Below are 12697 nucleotides of genomic sequence, written 5' to 3'. Positions count from 1 at the left end.
TTTGGGGGGCTTCAGTGGACGCAGTCTCTCTTCCAGATTCCCTCCAGAGCTGCTTTGAGCTTTGACTACTGACTCTTGGCTGCCCCTTTCCCTGCAGAAGAGCAGACTAGAGCCCAGTCTGCCTGTTGTTTGGCCTAAGGGATGAGGGAATGCATTTGTGAGAGGTCTGGAGGGAGGGATGAAGGAAGGAAGGCTGAGACAGGATAGGCATTTTGTCCTTATCCTGGAAAGCAGAAGCCAGATTGGAGTGGGCACCAACACACCACTTTGTGTTAGAATTCATCAACTGTCCCCGTAGCCTTGGGGTTGGGGTGTGGGCAGGGGTTGGAGGCCATTCCAAACACCCTGGGGGGGTCTGGCTTGTTTCGAGCTGTGGAGGTATCACCCCCTGGCAAAACTCTGCCATCATTGCCCTGCGTGCAAACTGCCCACCGAATGTGGGGTGAGCAAGCCCCTGAGAGAGCACGAGTTCTTGGAATGTTAAGGCACTTTGAGATGAAATTAAAAGGCTTGAGTGAATTCCAGAGGAGGCAAGCTAGGAGGAGGCAAGCTCCTCTCTCAGAGAGACTTCTCAGCAGGCATCAAGGCAACTGGGAGAGCGAAGGGACCGTATCTGCCAGGTGTTTCTTACTCCTTCTTTCTCTCTCTCTCTTTTTGTTTTTTGTTTTGTTTTTGATTTTGTTTTTGGTTCACTTGTATGTTTTGATATTCCTACGGTGATCATATTTTGCTTTTACAAGAAGAAAAGGAATGGGGCGCCTGGGTGGCTCAGTGGGTTAAGCCAGCTGCCTTCGGCTCAGGTCATGATCTCAGGGTCCTGGGATCGAGTCCCGCGTCGGGCTCTCTGCTCATCAGGGAGCCTGCTTCCTTCTCTCTCTCTCTGCCTGCCTCTCTGCCTACTTGTGATCTCTCTCTGTCAAATAAATAAATAAAAATCTTTTAAAAAAAAAAAGAAGAAAAGAAATGTAATCCTTATTTAGAAGAAAAGCATATCCTTCTTTGTTCAGGAAGGTCAATTTGTAAGGTTGAAATAGGGAGTCCCTGGGTGGCTCAGTCCGTTAAGCACTGGATTTTTTATTTTGGCTCAGGTGAGGATCTCTGGGTCATGAGATGGAGCCCCGTGTTGGAATCTATGTGAGGTATGGAGCCTGGTTGAGATTCTCTCTCTCCCTCTCTCTCTCCTCCTCCCTCACCCTGGTGTGTGTGCAGAAGTGCACTTGGGGGCTCTCTCTTGCACTCTCTCTCTCAAAAAAAAAGGGACACCTGGGTGGCTCAGTGGGTTAAAGCCTCGGGGTCCTGGGATCAAGCCCCACATTGGGCTCTCTGCTCAGCAGGGAACCTTCTTCTCCCTCTCTCTCTGCCTGCCTCTCTGCCTATTTGTGATCTCTGTCAAATAAATAAATAAAAAATCTTAAAAAAAAAGAAAAGGTTGAAATAGGAGATGGTTGTTTATGGAACCAAATGAGACTCTGCTTAGATCCTTAGTGACACAGACCACATTCCAGAACTCATTTGCTACAAAAAAGTGAGGAACCCATCAAGAGGTGTGAGTTACTCTCCGAACTTTTAGAGAATATGTACAGAGGCCTTGTGTTCAAGTTCTATCAAAGACACACTTGGGAACCAGAGGTTGTCTTTTATACTCATTGCACATTGTTGCAAATAAGTGGTTAATTGCCTCGTGTCTAGAAATGGGCCCTGCTTCCCAGGAGGACAGCTGTGTAATGCTCTCTGTGTTCTCAACCCTCAACTGTATGATAAAAATAATTAGTTATGACACGGCAGTTGCTTTATTAGACTAATAATGATAGTACTAATAATGGCCACCCTGGAGGGTCTAAGATCTGTGCTCTGTGGCCATCACAGAAGAACACTCAGCAGGTGGGCTCTGCGATATTTTCTCTTTCCCAGGTAACAGTGGCGGGTGGACATTAACCGACACAGGATAAATCGTGGCTTGGCCGTGGCCCTGTCCCTGGTCCCACAGCTGGTTTGACGCAGGGCACAGCCACTTCTCTCTCTACCATGCTGCAACTGGAATTCCTATCAGGTTTTAACACCCACTCCCAAAGTCACTTAAAATTCACAGTTTGCCACAGCCTCAACGGCACAGAGTGAAGGGGAGGATGGGGTTGGTCTGTACCAGACAGCTCACGCCAGGCTTCAGCATCCCAGGGGTTGGGAGTTGGGGGAGGGCACGTGGCTGCCCCTGGCCGGTGAGCGGATCTGGCTTTGCTCTGCTCACCGCACCCGGCTGGTTCTGTGTAGACACTCACGGCAGGTTGTATTTTTCCTCTGTATTTTCGTTCAGCACCCTTCACCGACTCGGCTGATAAAGTCGCGTTAGAAAATTGGTTTTCAAATTGGTTGCTTCTCTGGGAAGATGAATGTCAAGGAAACCTATAAACTGGACAGTTGGCACTCACCCCACTCGGGGCTGACTCTGAGCAGTCCTGCACGTCTCAGCAAATGGCTGCTGATGCCTCTACCCCAGTCCCGCAGGAGTGTGGTTCAGAGTGACCAGGTCCTTCTTTGCATAGAGCCTGGGTGCCACCCTAAGGACCAACCTTACCAGCCTCTGAGTTTTGCAACACACCCACCTGCCCTAGGGCTCACTCACTTGGGTCTGAGAACGCAATTCAGGTATGGGGTGGACAAGGATGACACAGAGGCCTTCCAGCAAGGCTGGCCTCTGTCCCTAATCCTCCTGGCTGATCTGCCGGTTCTCACTGCCACCACTTAGCCATCTTCCTTGTACCCAGGTGCTGTTGGCTAAACAGTCATTCACTCAGAAAATATCTCCCATATGACTTCCAGGTGGCAATTCTAGGCACTGAGGGCACAGCAGTGAACAAGACACACTAGGTTCCTGTCCCTGGGATGGCAGGGGGTCCCAATTCTGGTCTGTGCTCAACTGGCTTCCCAGTTTCCTTCCACTGAAAGTTGGGCTGCTGATATTAGATAAAGTTTCTACTGAGCTGTGAGCTGCTGGGCCTCACGCACCCTAACTATAACGTGAAGGATTTGCCTCTGGCTCCAAATTCAACATTTATGGGGATTATGGCAAGTGCTCAGAAACTGAGAGAGACCCATGTTCTCCGCCTCGCTCCCCTCCCCCCCCCCCGCCTCACAAATGCATAGAACTTAAAAAGATCGTCAACGATCCACCCTTGCCTGGCGTGACCTCAGAAGAGAAGGTCAGCCATCAACATTTATCTCTGACTGAGCTGACCGTTGCCTTAAACACTGCAACGGTTCACTCCTTTCTGTTAATTGTGGATGGAGCCAGTATGCAGCTGACTGTGGGTCGTGACTCCGTGACATGGCGCCTGGGCAATGTATGGGCCCTACCTGAGCTTCTGGAGAGTAGCAAACACCATAGCTTTTCCCTCTTGCCAAGTCCCTTTCTGTAAATCTTTCCCTCTTTGCAACAATGGAAGGAGGTCCTGGGCCCAGGGCTTTGGCGGACATTGGAGTTGCTGGTTCTGGGAATTAGAACCATTTACTCTATCTTCCTGAGCTTCCTGTTCTCTCCCTGTGGAGGAGAGTGGCCACACCAGCCTCCTATGGGAGAAGAGTGTTGCCTGACCAGGCGACCGTCCAGGAGCTGCCCTTAGTAGTGGCATTACTGTGCCTGCAAGCTCCCAGGGCCACCTCAAGGAGCCCTCAGGGTTGCTGGAGTGTCCTGCCATCAGTGTGCGGGGAGCAAGTGGTGGACCCGTGTGCAGGGGACACGGGGGGAGGCACAGGCTAAGCGGACTGACCCGGCTCTCTTTCAGGCTCAACTTCTGGACACACTTTCAAAGAATTGTTATTCAATTGACATTTCTTGTTCTGTTTGCACTATGTAGCATCCCTCCTGGGATGGTGTAACTACCAGATGGGCGTCAGAGCTGAGCTGTCCAAGACGGCAGCCACCAGCCATATGTCGCTATTATAACTCAAACTCAAGTTAGGTCAAATGAGCCACCTTTCTAGTGCTCCCTAGCCATGAGCTGTTGTACTGGACACTCAGATACAGAACATTTCCACCATCGTTCCAGGTCTCCTGGGCTTTCCCAGTCATGTAAAGGGTTGTTTTGAACTCTAACGAGGGCAGTAGAGTGGTCAATGCCTGTTGGATGTTGACTTTGGATTTATCCTTCCTTTTTCTATTTGGACAGAAGTTCCCAGACTTGTCTTCTTTTTGTCACCCTTTTTGTAGACCTTGGCAGTCATAAGGTCTCTAGGACAGCAGTTATGGAGTCTGGGGGGAGTGGGACCACCCGATAGGTAGGGGTTTCAAAGTCCCCAGGGAAGGTCTTACTGCAGGAAGCCCCTCAGACCCTCTGAAGTGGGTTGAACCTCACGTCCTCTCCAGTGGGGGATCATTGAGATATACTGAGAGGCCCCTCAAGTGGTGGGGTGTTGGCATCAGGGAGCCTGGGTTCGAATCCCAGTTTGGCTGTTCAATAGCTAGGTCTTCTTTGGCATACCCTTAAACTCATTGAGAACTTTCCTCACCTGTAATAACACTGTCCAGCTGAGAGGAGGGCTCTCTGATGTAGAGCCTAACGTAGGGCCCAAGGGCACAGCAGGAGCTCCTGAAGGCCAATGTCATCTAATGAAACACACTGGGATTTGCAGATGGGTTTTGTTTCAAGTCCTGGTCAGACCTTTGTAACCTTGAGCACATTTCTCATGTTTTCTGCCTCTTGGCTTCCTCCCCTGTTTCGAGGTAACAATGATCATACATATATTCTGGACTTACAAGGATGAAACACTCATAGTTTATGTAAAAGGCCTCCCACCAGCCACTTAGGAGACACTTCTCCCTGAGACACAGCATGGAACCACTGCCATTTATACCACAAAATATTCATACCCTGCCTGCGTGAGGTAAGGCATACCATCAACAGGCTGGCTGGCTAGGAAGTTTAGGCAGATGTAAAGCACATGGCACACAGTAGGTGCCCAATAAAAGCTAATTGCTTCTTTCACTTAAACTTGACCTTGACTGAATCAACCTTGACTTTGACCAAGTGACCTTGACCTAGTCAAATTTGTCTGGGACACAGTGAAAACTGTCTGACCTGACAGAGGGGCACAAGGATGAACAGAAATTTCGTAGGTGCATGGCAGCCTTGGGAAAAGGGACAGGAATGTAGCCAAGCTGCTGATTTTACTGGCACATGAAATGCCATGCAGCCCTGTTTAAAAAGTTATTAGAGAAAGGACTTGCTCTGATGCTTTCCTATTCCACCTAGTGCTGACAGCAGCTCTGCTTATGAGGTCATGGTCTGGTCCAGGGAAAACGCATGCAGCTCTGTAACACCCACTTGGTACCCCTTTCTGGGAGCCTGGCAAGTGAACAATGAGGATGCTGGTCCAATTTTGGGTGGGACATTGGGAAGAGAGTGTGGGTCCCAAGGACTCACAATTTTGAATTCAGATAGGAATCAATTACGGTATCCAAAATTCCAGGAGATTATCATCTTTCCTTTTCCCATGAGCATGAACTAGGAGCGTCCAAAGTCATGGAGGAGAAGGAAGGGCCAAGTTACATTTGTTGAGTGCCTACTAGATACCAGTTTAACATTTGTTGTCTCACTAAGGTCTCTCAGCATCTTGGTGAGAAAAGAGTTATTAGCTCCATTTTACTGGTGAGGAAAGAGAGAAGAGGTTTTTGCTTTGGGGACATAAGGAAAGAATTCCAGTTGGTGTAAGAATTTAGACAAAAGAACGACCCCCCCCCCACTGTCCCCAGTATTAACTTTACTAACTTATAAGGAAAACGTAGCTTCTCCTTTGATTCTGAATGCAGGCCACTTGCCAAAGCAGTATCAGCACTCCCTCAGAGTTTTTCACTGAAAAGCCCAGAGATATTCATATCCCATTACAATGACTGACAGTATCTTACAGTGACATTTCGGTCATCATCCCTGGTCTGAAATGATTGTGGCCATTAGGCTTGCCACTGGGAGCTTTTTATGTATTGTGTTGCTAAGAGAAAGGACATGTATTACTTCATCACAGATTTGGTTTTCCAAAACTTTTATACCTGTTTTTCAGTATTGTTGGCTTCCTCTGTGGTACTATGTATTTTATCTAGTGCATCTAAAGATTTCATACTGAGATGGGGTCCACAGACATCACCTATCCTGCCACAGAGGCCAGGGTACAAAGGCTGAGAATTGTTAAAAGAGAGGTCAGGGAGGTAAAAAGTATCGTCCAGTTTGGTGAAATCAAGACTGGAATCTAGGTCTGTAACTGACTACACAACTCCCGAGGATCCAAGACTGAGGGTGAGTGGAGAGGGAGGATGTATGGTGACAGTCTGACTCTGGCCAAGTTCAGATGACCAACAGAAATGAGGCTGGTGTGGGGTGGTTAGAGAGATGCATTTTATCATTGTTTAAATGACAGAAGCACAGGTGTATTCTCAGAACGTACCACTATGCAACAGTGAAAGTATATGAACTCCCACTATACACGAGAACGTGAATGGATCTCATAAACATAACGCTGGGTCAGAGAAACCGGACACATCTCTATTGGGTGATTCTAGTTAGATAAAGTCCAAGAAGTGGCAAAGCTAATCTATAGGGGCAGGAATGAAAACAATGGGTGTCTATAACATGTGGGGATTAACTAACTGGAAGGGGGCACATGGGATCTTTCTGGGGCGATGGAACATTCCAACACTTGATCAGGTGGTGGTTACCCAGATGTGTACAACAAAACTCAAGTAATACATTTAAGTTCTGTGCATTTCATCGTATGTAAACAATATCTCAACTGAAAATAGTGATAAACATTGATATTTCCATCTCACTGATGAATCAATGAGGAGAGAAATGAAATACAAAGGGGTCCTCATTGTCCAATCCTCTTGCCGTGATGGGATGTTAAAAGAAAAGTAGGTGCAGGTGACCAGCATGGTGGCTTCTGTGTGAATGCCTCACTCACCTCCCTCCAGATGGCTATCCAACTCACTCAACATCAAATTAAGTCCTTAGGTTGCCCCACAAGTAGACTGAATAAGTAAACTGTGTTATAGTCATACAATAGAATATTATTCAGCAACGATTATAAATGACTACAAGTAGTTGATTATAAATGATTATAAATGACTATAAATGATTATAAACGACTACATACTAAATATGATTGAAGCGTTCTGAGCTAAAGAATCTACATATAAAGGAGAAGATAGTGTCTGATTCTATTTACATTAGGTATAAAATGGGCAAAATAATCTATGGAGTTTTAAGGTTACTCTTGGGGAGACAATGATGGAAGGAGACATAAGGGGCTTCTGGGATATTGGTCATGATCATGGTCTGTTTACTGATCTGGGACCTGGTTACACTGGATGACTTGTGCACTCAAAAATACGGTATAATAAAAAAAATTAAATTTAAATTTAAAAGAAAATACGGTATAAGCCACTGAAACAGTAAAGGATCATACTTCAGAGTAGGGGTTCTGAGTCCCCTAATGGTGTTCTATGTATGTGGGGCCTCTGGAGTTATGTTTCTCTATAGCTCTGCCTGGAAGCTGATTGTCTCTGATTCAAATCCAGTGCATCTCAAGCTGACAGAGAGGGAATCTTTTGCCCAGGCCATGGCACCCTCTCTGGGATATTTTCCACATGCACTTACTCAGGATCCTGCACGGAGCCTCCCACACAGTGGAATCTCTCAGGCACAGTTTTCCAGTCTTTAGCCATTTTCACCATGGCGCCCGCATCAAGGACCCCGTAGCCAAAGAGGTGATTAAACTCCAGGCCAACCCCATTCCTCCGCCATTGATGGACCTCATCGTGAAGCTGATTCCGTTTGGAGGTGAGCACAGTCAGATGCTGCATGTCTCTCCAGGTCAGACCCAGGCTGGATTCCGGAGGCAGAAAGATTCAAGAGCATGGCAAGGGGGGAGCGCACAAGGTAAGAGAGAGAGGGAAAGAGACACAATGACTAAGATAGAATATAGACCCCATGTAGGATTTTGGAACATCTATGAACCTGCAAGTAAGGGGAGGATTTCCACACATCATTTAGAACCATTATACATATAAATTTCAAAATCCTGCTTTTCTTACTTAAATAAATTTACTTCAAATGCACATTTTAACACACATTGGAATGGCTGAACTGAACTGAAAAAGACTGACAATACTAAGTGTTGGCAAGGATGTGAAGCATCTGGATCTCACATACTTTGTAGATGGATAGGTAAATTACTGCAAACATTTTGGGAAAAAAACTTGACTGTATCTTCTCATGTTGTGCAAGTGTCTAAGCTGTGGCCTAGAAGTTCCATTCCTAGGTATGCATCTCACATAAATGTGTGTATATATCCACCTGACATGCATACTGGAATGTTCATGGGCCCAAACTACAAAGTCCCCAAATGTCCAACCACAATAAAATGAATAAACCAATGGAGATGTATTTGTAGGATGTGAAATACTGTTCTACCATAAGAACAAATGAACTACAGCTACTCTGAATAATACAGATGGATTTTGCAAATAGAATGTCAACCTAAAGAAGCCAGACCTAGTAGAAAACATATTGTATCATTCCATTTTTTTTTTTAAAGTATAAAACCAGACCCAAGTAATCTATGCTGTTAGCAGTCAAGTTAGTGGTTAGTCTTGGGATGAGGGATTGGACAGTGGTGCAAGGGAGCTTCTGGGTGCTGGCACTGCTGTTTCTTGATCTGGATGTTGGCTACATGGATATGCTCCATTTGTGAAAATGAGGCTGTCATTTCTTCAACAGCAAAGACTGTACCTTCAGTATATATTCATCCCCAGCGCCCAGGACAGCAGCCTCTCTTGTACACTGTCCAGTGGATAAACAAATCTGTTTGCAGGTGCCACTGTTTTGAGAAATCAGTGTCTAGTATTATTCATTGCCTGTGTTTTTCAAAGAGCAAGTCGGACCCATTTATGGGACAGGAAATCAATTTATTGCATAGATTATCTATGTGGGCTGTGTATTAAAATATCCTGATGAGGACATTAAAATCCTATTCCTTAGGTCACATCTTAGACAAGTTAAGTCAGAACCTCAGGGAGTGGGACCCAGGCTTTGGAAATTGTGAACACTTCCCAGGTCATTCTAGTAGACAGACAGCTAAGCTTGAGAACCAGTGATTTAATGAATGGGACTATCATTAAAAAATGAGCAGAATAGAACAGAAAAGAGTAACAGTGTGGATTGCATGTAATACAAGAAAGTATTTTTCATAAAACTCTGTGTGTGAGTATGTGTGTGTTGTGGGTTGCAACACAAAAATTATTTCAAATCAAAAAGCTGGAACAACCCTGCACTGTCGTTCTTGTTGGAAGTCAGATAATTCAAGACTAGGAACAACATAACTCATTTGATAAAATTTCAGCATATGCAGCATTCAGTGGTTTGAAGTTTTGAATTAGAACCAAAAGACGCCAATGATTCATGTCCTCTTGCAGTGTAGACCTTCAGCGGTTAAGGAGAAAGTTTCAAGGAAGGCCACCGCTCATTTGAGAAATTTATAAACATATCTTGGATATATGGTCCCTAGGACCCAAGTGAATGGTGGTGTGAAACTTCAAGAAGTTGATTACAGTGAGTGTTTTGCCAGAGTGGGATTCTGAATTCATTAAATACAGAAGTGTTGATAAATGAGTGTTGAGATGATCTGGCTGACAGGTGAATTATCTACCATCTTTGCTAAGAGTTTGGCCACAAAAACGTGCTATGCTTCCTGGAGCTTGGAGAGGGATGTTAGACATTGGAGGTAGACGTTTCTCTGTGGTTTTATTCTCATGGGGCCCATGAGGGAGATAGAGAGAACCAGTCAGAACCAAGATCTTCTCACTTCTGGAATTAATCAGAGGTAGTCCATATTCTCATGCTATTGAGTTGATGACACAGTTTGGCCAGCCATTTACGTATGTCTGAGAGGTAAAACTAATTCCATACTCATTCCCCCTTCTGAGCAATTTCAAAGTTGACAGAATACACTACTGTGTGAAACCGTATTTCTTCCATCTGCATAAAGCTTTATTCTTACCATAGTAGGGCAAGAATTATAGGTCATACTTATTAAATAATAAAAAAACTAAATTTGGGCGCCTGGGTGGCTCAGTGGGTTAGGCCGCTGCCTTCGGCTCGGGTCATGATCTCAGGGTCCTGGATCAAGTCCCGCGTCGGGCTCTCTGCTCGGCAGGGAGCCTGCTTCCTCCTCTCTCTCTCTGCCTGCCTCTCTGCCTGCTTGTAATCTCTCTCTGTCAAATAAATAGGTAAATCTTTAAAAAAAAAAAAAACTAAATTTACAGATTATCTGCAATATAAAGGTCACTGTGAACAGTGTTATAGGACTAATAACATAATATGTTCTTCCCCATTCTCAAGCATTTAGTAGTTTGGAGAATAAGGCACAGATATATGGTTAGGTACTGCACAGTGAAATGATTCCATGAAGGTCCATTAAGCGTCTATCAGGTCCAGGCACTGTTTTGGTTGAAGGTCCTCCTTAAGAAGGTCCCTGCTTTCTCAGAACCTATAGCCCAGGGGGACAGAGAGACAACTCAATATTTTAAAAGGGAGGGCTGTCACGATGGGGGAGCTCTCAATGGCAAGAAAACCACCAGTGGGGTCCCTGTGTTATCCCAGCCAGGGGGCTTCAGTCTGTGACCCTAAGCTGTTTGCATCAGAATCATGTGGGGACTAGTGACAAATTTAGATTTCTGCCCCATGTCCTTTTAAGATAAGACAACACATTATTATAAGATAAGATTATCTTATCTTTTAAGATAAGATAATCACCCACTCAGATGCTGGAAGATACAACTATTGTCTCCCTCATGCATATCCTCCCTTTTCCCTATTAAGAAACCCTCAATTTTATTCAGAATAGCAATATCATTAGCTCCGAAGCTACGTTTCCCAGCCTCCTTTGTAGTCTGGGGTGGTCCCTTGAAGACTGTGGTCAATGAGAAGTAGGCAAAAGCTACTGGGTGGGGATTTTTTGAAAAACCAGGCTGACTCAGCTGGTGGAATTCTTTTTCCCTTTGCTTTTCTTGTTCTCCTATCTGAAATGTAAACTTGATGGCTAGAGCCCCAACAGCATCTGGAGAACATGAAGGTGGAAAAGCAGAGATCTAGGAAGAGCTGGATTCCCAGTGGCACCCCCCATGGTAGCCCTGGGCTCCCAACCTCTGTATTTTCTTTCCCATGACAAAAAAATAAAACCCTGTCTCAGTTTAGCTCTTGTTATCTGGGATTTTGTTTCCAATATTGACCTAGCCAGAGGCAGACATTCACCTGCCATACAACAGTATCCGGATTTACAGATTCATAGAGTTCTTGCTTTACTGGATGCCCTGGACTGGAGTCCCTGGAACAGGGCTTGAAAAGACAGATTCCTGAGCCATCCAGCCCCAGAGATTTCCATTCAGTGACTCTTAGCTGAGATGTAGGAATGTATTATTTTCAAAACTAGCCCCCACCCCCAGTGCTTGACTTCCCCAGTTATCAGGGAAATGTAAATTAAAACTATAATACAATTCCACTGAACACTCATATGGATGGCTAAAGTGTGGAAGACTGGCAATACTAAGTGTTGGCAAGGATGTGGGGCACCTGTAACTCACACTGCCAGAGGGAGGGTCAATGGTTACCCCCACTGTGTAAAATTCTTTCTGGGTATCTACAGGAACTGTGCAGATGTATACCTCATGACTCAACCTTTTGAAACCCAACAGAAACACATCCCTATGTTCACCGAAAGATGTGTAAGCATGTTCATAGCAATAGGACTCATAATGGCCCTCAACTGGAAACAACCCAAGGATTCATTTATACAGTGGAGTAATTCACAATGAGTATGAACAACCTATTGCCATATAGAACAGTATGGAGGAATCTCTCAGGTGTGTTATTACGCAAAAGAGCACACCCGGTGCTTAGGTAATGGTCTATTGCTTGATTCGGATGCTGGTTACATGGGTCTATTAATTTTGTAGGAAGTCATTGAGCTGTATCTAACATTTGTGCCCTTTCCTCTGGGTCTATTGTACTTCAATAAAGAGCATATAAAAAAAATCTATCTTTCTAAAGGTCAGTTTTGGAAACATTATTTTAGTCCCGTATGTGGGTCACTTTACTGATGGTTCTCTCAAGCCAAAAATCGGCCTCTTTATGACCAACCCTTCAAACCTAGTTCAGCCCTCTAGAAACAGAAAGCTCTGGGTCCCAGACGGACCCCACCCCACCCTCAGCCTCCCACCCTCTGGGGCAAAGAAATCACTTGAAATTTTTTCTAGTGTTGATCACACTGGGAAATGTAAGCAATATTCCCTGGGACTCAAGAAGTCGTTTTCAAGCATTTGTCAGAAAAGTACTTTATGAAAGTAGTGACTGGGTGGGACAAAGGAATAATGGCTTCCCTTTTTTCCCCTCGGAGTCCTGGGGGCGCCTGTTCCTCTTTTGTGGTTCTGATGGGTATAGATTTACATGGAATAATTTGTTTATTGTATTCAAACTGCTTTGGAAAAGCTTTCTGATTGGACCTCTGGGTGGCCAGCAGCCCTCGACAGCTGTCCTATGTCGTGAAGAACTCCTAGCTTTCTGGTATCACAATAACGAGAGATTAGCTGTAGGAACTGTTCGTGGATTGGCTTTCCCTCTTGCTCCCTCTGGACTTTTAGGGCTGCTTTGTTCTG

The 12697-nt window shown here is 45.2% G+C and overlaps 1 protein-coding gene across 1 annotated transcript in view; it reads right to left on the bottom strand.

Moving 5' to 3' along the window:
* The window catches only part of PCSK2 (proprotein convertase subtilisin/kexin type 2), a 272552-nt gene that overhangs the window by 6470 nt on the left and 253385 nt on the right, over positions 1 to 12697 (bottom strand). The window contains 1 exon segment of the mRNA NM_001386192.1: positions 7644 to 7871. Coding sequence (NP_001373121.1) covers positions 7644 to 7871 — 228 coding nt within the window.

The sequence above is a fragment of the Mustela putorius genome, unplaced genomic scaffold (genome assembly GCF_011764305.1).
Source record: "Mustela putorius furo isolate JIRA1106 unplaced genomic scaffold, ASM1176430v1.1 tig00000253_pilon_pilon_pilon, whole genome shotgun sequence".
NCBI classification, from domain to species: Eukaryota; Metazoa; Chordata; class Mammalia; order Carnivora; family Mustelidae; genus Mustela; species Mustela putorius.
Note: the sequence above shows the minus strand (reverse complement) of the source record. Positions and strands in the feature narration are given on the sequence as shown.